The 8,736-nt window shown below is 36.9% G+C and overlaps 1 protein-coding gene across 1 annotated transcript in view; it reads left to right on the plus strand.

Moving 5' to 3' along the window:
• Window positions 1–5,098, plus strand: part of LOC116705625 (sphingosine kinase 1) — a 34,039-nt gene extending 28,941 nt beyond the window's left edge. The window contains exon 5 of the mRNA XM_032541950.1: window positions 572–5,098. Coding sequence (XP_032397841.1) covers window positions 572–1,445 — 874 coding nt within the window. The 3' untranslated portion in view covers window positions 1,446–5,098. The remainder of the gene's footprint in view (window positions 1–571) is intronic.
• Window positions 5,099–8,736: the final 3,638 nt, after the last annotated feature.

The following is an 8,736-nucleotide window of genomic DNA, read 5'->3' on the forward strand; positions in this document are numbered from 1 at the left end:
TTATTCACAAATTCCAGCACACTTCTAAAACTACTTTATAGAAGTTGTTCATTAATGTGGCATAATAAAAACCTTGAGAAAAGCTTGATGGACCTATGGGTGAGATTGATTTATGAACCGTTGTTTCCTTTTATAGATCAAGGAACAAACCACTGTTTTAATACTTGACATGGTTTGATCAGCTAGTATTGAAGTATATTCATTAACTAACCAGTTGTGTCATCATTTCTACCAGCAGTCCGTGCTTTCTGACATTTTTTCTTCTTAACAATACACTTTATCAACTTAACCAGTCACTAATATAATTAACTTGTAATTAGCATTTATTTAACAAAGGAGTGTCTTCAAACAAATTATCTCTCTAACAAAAGAGACCTGTCTAAAACAATTGATTTTGTGATCAAAGATGTTTTGAATGCCTGATAAGATGGTAATTTAAACTCCTTTCACATTTAAATCATATGAGCGTATTTTACAATCACTGTAGTTCAGATATCTCTTGAAGGCAGCATTAGGTGATCTCGGTGTGTCTGCGTGTTGTGACTAACTCTCTCCTCCTTTGTTCCTCCAGAGCCCCGCCAGTGTTCAGTGAGGAGCTCCTTGTCAGCTGTGGTTTCCTGCTCTGTCAAAGACTTGTGGCCCGAATGGACCTGGTCTCTATCCATGTGGCCTCCAGGCCTCGTCTCTTCTCCTTCCTCTCACTGGCCTGGGGCTTTGTGGCCGATGTCGACATAGAGAGCGAGAAGTACCGTCAGGTCGGAGCTGCCCGGTTCACTATTGGCACGCTGGTGAGGCTGGCTTCTCTCCACGTCTACAAGGGAAAGCTGGCTTACCTGCCCGCCACAGAGGACTACAGCAACGAGGAGGGTTTAGAAAATAACCAGACACTGCATTGTAACAATCAGGCTTCCTCTTTGGCTCCGGCTTCTCGACCATCCAGAGACTCTCCTTGCCAGAACACTTTTCACAACTCCTGCCACTCCAACAACTCCCTTAAAGTGCAGAGAACGGAGAGCACGCCTTCTCAAAGCGCCACCAAAGCAGGCCCGTCTGACTCCCTTCTGCTGCCTCTGGACCAGCCGCTGCCCAGCGACTGGGTGGTAGTCCAGGAGGAAGACTTTGTCCTCATGCTGGCCATGTACCAGTCCCACTTGGCGGAGGACCTGCTGGCAGCCCCAGGCGCCACCTCGGACGACGGCTTCATCCATCTTATCTATGTCAGAGCGGGGATATCCCGCGCCTCGCTGCTGAAGCTGTTCCTAGCTATGGAGAAGGGTGCACATCTGACTACTAACTGTCAGCATTTAGTGCACACTAAGGTGCGGGCGCTCAGGCTGGAGCCACATTCACCCAAAGGGATAATAACAGTAGATGGAGAAGTGGTGGAATATGGGCCGGTGCAAGCAGAGGTACACAGAGGCCTGGCGAGATTAATCACTGGATGAGTAATCATCCCCCTCAGCTTTCATCTCTATTAAAGGCCCAATAAACACATTTTAGCATTTAAGCTGAGCCATGTCCAGGTGTCGGAGTAAAGCAATAAATCTAAGACTCATTCACTGTTATCTACAACATCGTAGCCTCTCATCGGTATGTGAAAAACGATTATGCGATATTATGACTAGGTGTTCAATATTAAATAAATAGTTAAGACATTGTGAAATTAATAATCATATTTATTAATGCAGACAAGATATATAATATAATCATGGAATTGTAAAAATAAGCAAATTTTTGTTTTTTAATTGTTCTTTTCATCTTCTTCTTTTAAACAAAGCTTTAAGTTTTTTATTTTATTTTCACACATTTATTTTGTCCATCAAGACGAACAGCAGAGTAAGTTATGTGATTGGACAACCAAAAACCTAATTACGAAACCTTCCAAAGTTTTGAAACAAGATATTTTTATGGTGTGCACAAAAAGAAATATTATCTTGCTTCGGGGGCTCTGTACTTTTTAACCAGCCTTTCGAAAAAGTACTTTAAAAAAAAAATAAAAAAAAAAAACCTGCTGGAATAAAGTAAACAAGGAACACAGTTATTGTGAAAAAGAACAGGATAAAATTTCACAATAATGCGCTGAGGTTCAAAAAAGTATTTAATTGTTTCATCATTTTAATGCCTCTATTAATTTAATATTGAACACTTTGGGACTCCATAGCCACGGCTGAGCTTACTGTAGACACACGGTTCATGATGAAGGGTTTCTCAACTTGTTTATTGCTGCATGGAGAGGATTTCTTCTCTGTGCTGAAGCTGGCCTAGCAGCCTGAATTACGGCATCTGCTGCGACAGCAAAGGTTGAATGAATGCCTTCATGGCTCCCCTGCCGTATTTTGAAGACTGGGGGCTGTCTATGTTTAATAGAGGTGGTTGGGCTTTGTGACTGTTCATTATACACAGAGAGCCTCAGACACTCAGTTAAGGCCACATAGCAAGCCATATAAGTAAGTATGTTATTTATTATTAATATTTAATTTGAAGAGAGAAGAGATCTGAAATCTTTAATGATACCAGAAACAAAAAAACTGTTTGGGAAATAGATTTACAATTATATTACCATAATTCATTTAGTCCTACTGGTGGATTCTTTTGTAGTTCCACTAATATGAATTAAATCATTTCAACAACTAATAATTGTTTTTTTTAAATAGAACAGGTTTTGAAATATTTGTCTCTGTAATTTTACACAAATCAATGGGGTTAAATGAAGATTTGTTTGTTGTGCTCAAAGCTTTTTAAAAGTCAACAGACTTCAGTGTCCGTAGTATCAGTAGTATGTCGGGTCTGTTTCAGTAGAAAGTAGTTCCAGTCAAAACTGGTCACAGTGAGCTCTGTGGATTATCCAGTGTAACCAAAGCAATTAGTCAGGAAAGAGATGTTAAACATGCATTTTTCTTGCTGCATCACAATCAAAATGCCATTGACAACAACCTTATTACTATCAATGCAGAAATCTCATAGATGGACATTAAAACCTGCTCAATTAAACCAAAACTATCTGCATGACTAGGTCAAAGAGTAATACTGTTTTATTTTTATTATTTGGGTGAATGGACTTTGAAATCCACCTGTTTGGTGCTGGATTGGATCTGTCCCGTTAATGTGAATAACCGGCTCAATCACCTACGGGTTTACTGGTAGTTAATCACTAACTAAAGTAGAAACAGACTAAACGAAAGTGGAGCTCCAGAAAAATAAATTACAACACTGAACGCTTGAAAATACCTCCTGTAATGTGCTGATCATTGCGGACTGATGATAACAGTGCTCCTGCAGCTCCCTGGTTCTAAACGGGTGATAGGTGTGTTTTATGCTCCAAGACTGCATCCCTCCATCCCAACATTCTTCTTCTTCTTCTTCTTCTACAACTGGGGGATTTATTAATGATCAACACCTAGGTGTCCTTGCCACTGAGCTTAAAGTCACATAGAGGAAATGATTACTGAGGCTTCAAGCCTTCATTGGCGGTAAAGTCCGATTTTTAAATGTGTTCTTAATTGTGATCCACATTTTTTCCAAAGTATGCTCATTCATTTTACAAAAATCTTTGTGGACACAAATAAATCAGTTCTTTGACTGTGTCAAAGTGAAGTGAACTCTGAGTAGCCTTAAACAAGGGTTTTAGGGAGGTTATGCTGGTTAAAACAGCACATTGGTAAGAGGAGGGGGGACATGGAAAAGGAAGAGAGGGGAGGGGGGGATATCGACTTGCTGCATGAGTTCCTGACACGGTGCCCTTATTCTTCCTTATTCTTATTCTACCACAACAACAAGTCATTTAGTAGCATTAACAAACTGTCCTGGGGTGAGAAAGAGAGGACGTGTTTCAGTTAATTTGCCTCAATGCAAACACACACAAAATGAATTTATTCTAAAGAGATATTATTTTATACATGTTTTTGCACAATGTTTGTTACAAGGCCGGTTTGAAGCCTTCATGGGACATCAAGGTTGATTTTCTGTCATTTAGTTGGTTTAAATTATGTTAACTCATTAAGGACTCTACAACAACAATTCAACTACAAGCCCATATGATAGAACTTAAAGAAATGCTTGTAATGCTTTTCAATTTGTGGTCGTTTTAGGGTGTATTGACTGTTAAAAGTGGATGTACTGTACATCCGACACAATGTTTACCAACCTTTTTGGCTCACGTTCACTTAAAAGGAAGCTTCTATGTCTACTTGTAAGTTCAACCAAAGAAAAGTGGGGCCTTAAGATGTAAAGATGTGTTGTCCAGTAATCAATGAGAGAAAAAAGTTGAATATTTTGTACAGTAGAAATTAGTAGTATTTTTTCTGTTTCACTTATGGCCCCTCAGATTTATTTTTGGTTGGGAATCAAAGCTCTAATATATAAATAAAAATATTTTCTACACCACATATTGCTACGGACCCAGACCACTTTTATACATTTTATTTTCTATGCAAAGTCAGGTTTCTTGTGAGTAAAGCAGTGAGCCTTTTAACTGTTTGATGTGCCTTGATTGTGCTGCCTCCTGGTGGTTTGAACACAGTGGTGCATGCACTGATTTCTCATTTGAAAATTAAGTCAATTTTTTTCTCTTCTTTTAATTTAGTTATGTATTGGATGAACTGAAGAAAATGTGTCCTTATGTCTGAAAAACAAGTGTAATTCTGGCACTGTGCTATTTTGACTTTAGAAACTGTTGATGCTGTGGCCATGGTGCCACCTCTTCATCAATTACTTTGGATTTCTTAAGATCTTCAGCTTTTCATTAAAGAGAAGAAATTGGTGTAACAGCCTACATCCTGACTTCAGTTTCTGTCTGTAGGTCAGTGTAATTGAAAATTCAAAAGAGTTTAGTCAGACAAACAAAGTTTCACATGATGAAGAACCTAATGTTCATTCTGTCAGCAACCTGAAGACTGTTGATTTGCAACAACGCTCGTTGGCTGTATGTTAAAATGTTTATGGTGAAGGGTCGATTTTATTTTTTCTGGCACACTGAAGATTGATTTATTTAGTCACAGAGAGATCTATTTTTCCATTTGACAAATGTCTGTAATTTTTCTATTATCAAATCATTCTACCGGAGTGTTATTGGTAAAATAAAATAAATGATGACAAACAACCCATCTGTGATTTGATTTGTGAAACACAGGCTTCATCTGGTTTTGGGACAATAAGTTAAAAATATTTCTTTGCTGATGGCAGTTGGCAAAACAGTTATTGTCCAGCTTATAATTTATCGTTTTGGTCCAAAAGCCACAATTAACTCCCGGGTATAAACATCCTCACTGAATTCAGAAGTCTGAAAAAAAGAAAGAAAATGGGAGTTGGAAGAAGGTGCAAGTTAGTTGCATGCTATATGTAAGCTAGGTGTAAGATAACCCGTTCTAATCTTTCAGTTTTGGTATATGTAAAATTTCTGTCTAAAACACCTATACCAATGTTATGTATTTTGTTGAGTTGTGTACTTAAACTATCCCATATGTTTTCATCTATGTTCAAACCCAAATAAATCAGTATTTTTAATTTAATGACAAGGGACCTTTTGTTTGGTCCGTGGTGTCATGTAACCTTTGACCCCTCTAGTTACTCTAACTTCCATCAAAACACAAACACCCCATGATACATTCATGAGTAATTGTAAATCATATTTTTTCATTGAATACATGCCACTTTTCATCACAGTAATACAGCGGATAACTTATTTATTGATAAGATATTTAATATTGATTGATCCTTTTCTAAAGCAGAGCTTCTCTGCTGTCAAACATGTTAAAACTGCATTACTAATTGTGTGAATGCTGATTCAGCAACTTTCTTTGGTGGCCTCTAACGTCTGCATATGTTTATCTACAAAAACATTAAAATATCAAAATGTTAAGCTCCTTAAGGACATGGAGGCTTATTTCTGCCATTTAAAGTTGGTTTTTTTTGTTTGTTTTTTAAATAAGCTTTTTTTCAAAAAATGTTTTACATTGAAGTGAATGGTGCAATCTTCAAATCTTCGGCGCCCATGTAGCAGTGCTTCAGCTGGGCTTCCACCCAATTTAGTCCCAAATCAATATCTGCCTAGGAAATCGTCTAGTCTTAAACTGCATTGCTATTTGTACTCGTTGTGAATACGCAGGTCACAAGAATTAATTAGTTTTTTTTTTTTTTGTTGACTCACTTTTACTCACAACATGCTATGCTAATCGGCAACATAGGATTTCATTCCCTACGCTAAGCTAACTAGCGGCAGCGCTGCCAGTGTTGCACCAGACTAAAACAATGCATGCACTGAGACAAAAAATGCGTTGGCGCACCTATCTCCAGCTAGGAGAGACTGTGATGAGCCCTATTTCAGCAAACGGTGGCGTGTTCCTTCAAGGGTTGCTTAGTGTGGCTGATGTCACAGCTACAGTGCAGAGGAGCGAGAACATCGTCTTAAAACCTTCTCTTTAACAATTCTTACTTCTCATATAGTATCATTTCTACTTCAAAACGTAGATATACTTGTCTACTTTCCGCCAATGAATTTAATCATTTAAGCAACACTTACAAATGTGGCTCTGTGATACTCCAAATGACAAGAGCCACAAGCATTCCTTCACTGATAGCCCTTGTTTAAACAGCCTTAACATTTCTGGACAAAGGCACAGAGTAGCACGGTGAGGTCATATTGATGACACATATTGTTTAGACTTTTTTAGGGCTTCTTCAATGGGATGTTTACCAGGGCTCTTTCAATTAATCTCAGTAGTATTAAAAACAAAAAGGTGTAATAATTAATCATCAATGCAGGGGCAAGGCTTGATTACAGCTGGAAGGACCGGGTGCTGTTCTCCTATACTATGACACTGTACTTTTCTCCAGACAGAATATATGTATTATATGTATGTATGTATGTATGTATGTATGTATGTATGTATGTGAGTGTGTGTGTCCTGCGTGTGTTAACACCTTAGAGCTGTACTTGTGATCTGTTCATGCAGGATTTTAATACCAGGTCAAAACAGGGCCCCTCTCTCCATACTGTATGTACGTTTGTATGTCTTTCTCTGTCAATATGTCCGTCTGCTGTAAAGAAATAGTGGTGCAGATAGGCAAAACATTTGAACCTCTATCATTTCTTACTCTATATTTTGCACCCTACATCCCTTTTCCACTTTTTTAGCTATTCATACTGCTTCAGCTGCTTTCCATGCGTTATCAAGTCTTATTTACAGGTTCTTACTTAATTCAAGTCTAAAGATTTTCCACATTTTTCCTTCATTGTGAATTATTTTTGTACTTTTTGAAAAGATTCAACACATCTATTGGGATTTCCAATTCGACACACCTATTTTACCAACTCATTCATTACTCTTTCAGTTACTTCTTCATCCGTATTAAAGCCGACAATTTAGTTTAGCAACAGCTTTTACAAAAACATCCATACAATATTTGTATTATTCTGCTTTTTTAAGACATTCCTATTTGTTATAATAATTTTCCCTTTTCCTACAACTTTGCCTTCTTACACATTTCAACCAGCAATTCAGTGTAGCGACAGTTTTTTAAAAAACCTTAAAATATTCAACTTTAGTTTGACATTGATATTTTTCAACATTTCAATGAAATTCATACTAATTAAAACCATTTCCACTAAACAATTCCGTTAACCTTTAACAATTCAGCTTTTCAGCATTCACAAGCATTTTATGCAGGGAATGCATTTTCTAGTTTTAACGTAGAGTTACTGTGGCATAATATATGCATTGTCCAGTTGTTTTATGACAAAAAAAATGCCAATGTAATAAATATCACCAGAGGCTTGTGCTAACCATAAGCACATTATCAGACAGTTTGGATTTCTATTAGATTATAAACAAAATGGCTGATAACGACAACAGTGTACTCATGCCTTTAAAGTAAAGTGGCATTATTCTGTATTATGGCCAAAAAGAAGCCAAAACCAACAAAGTTTTAGTTTATCCCTCAATACTTTCAGACTACTACTATGGTTCCTGAAAATGTAAATCTTTTACATCAAGTCACAAATATGTAGTTTCATTTTTTTTTTTTTTTTTTTTTTTTTTTTCTCAAGACTTTGTTTCCAAAAAACACTGGCTTACTTTTAGCAAATGTTACTCAAAAAGGAGAAAGTAATGTATTAGTTGAGGACTAATTTTAGCTGTGGCTAAATACACATATGGACTGCTAATAAGTACACTCAAAAAAAATCAAGTCTGTGTGAAGAGTGTAAACCAGACTCATATATGATATGATAAAGTAGTGGTACTGTGTATTAATATAATGCAAGAGTCAATGTGACATATTAAGCCTTCATTAAAGTAAAGCAATTTCAAAATAAATTCATACCATAAGAAGCATTAAGACATACTGCATCACCTCTTTCCTTTTATTATTTTTGATATTTTGACTCCGAACAAACTGTGTGTGGCTGCACAGGAACAAATTGTCAATGGTTATCAATTCATTGTTATTTTTGGTGTTCTCATGGGATTTGGTAATATTAAGAAAATACCACCAGGCTGATCTGCGGTCGATACAACAGCGAACAGGTATCCAAATAAGTATAAGCCACAATGTTACTACTTGTACTGCTTGCAAAGTTTAATACATTTTATACTGTTGTCTTAATGCAACAAAGTAAACCATTAAAAAAATGTTTACACATATACCCCAAGCATCCTTGTGACATGTCAGGTTTGTGTTAAATATATACTGTATGTATTTATAGATTTCAATATAGTCATGACATCTGTACAGAGGGAA

The sequence above is a fragment of the Etheostoma spectabile genome, chromosome 2 (genome assembly GCF_008692095.1).
Source record: "Etheostoma spectabile isolate EspeVRDwgs_2016 chromosome 2, UIUC_Espe_1.0, whole genome shotgun sequence".
Classification (NCBI taxonomy): Eukaryota; Metazoa; Chordata; class Actinopteri; order Perciformes; family Percidae; genus Etheostoma; species Etheostoma spectabile.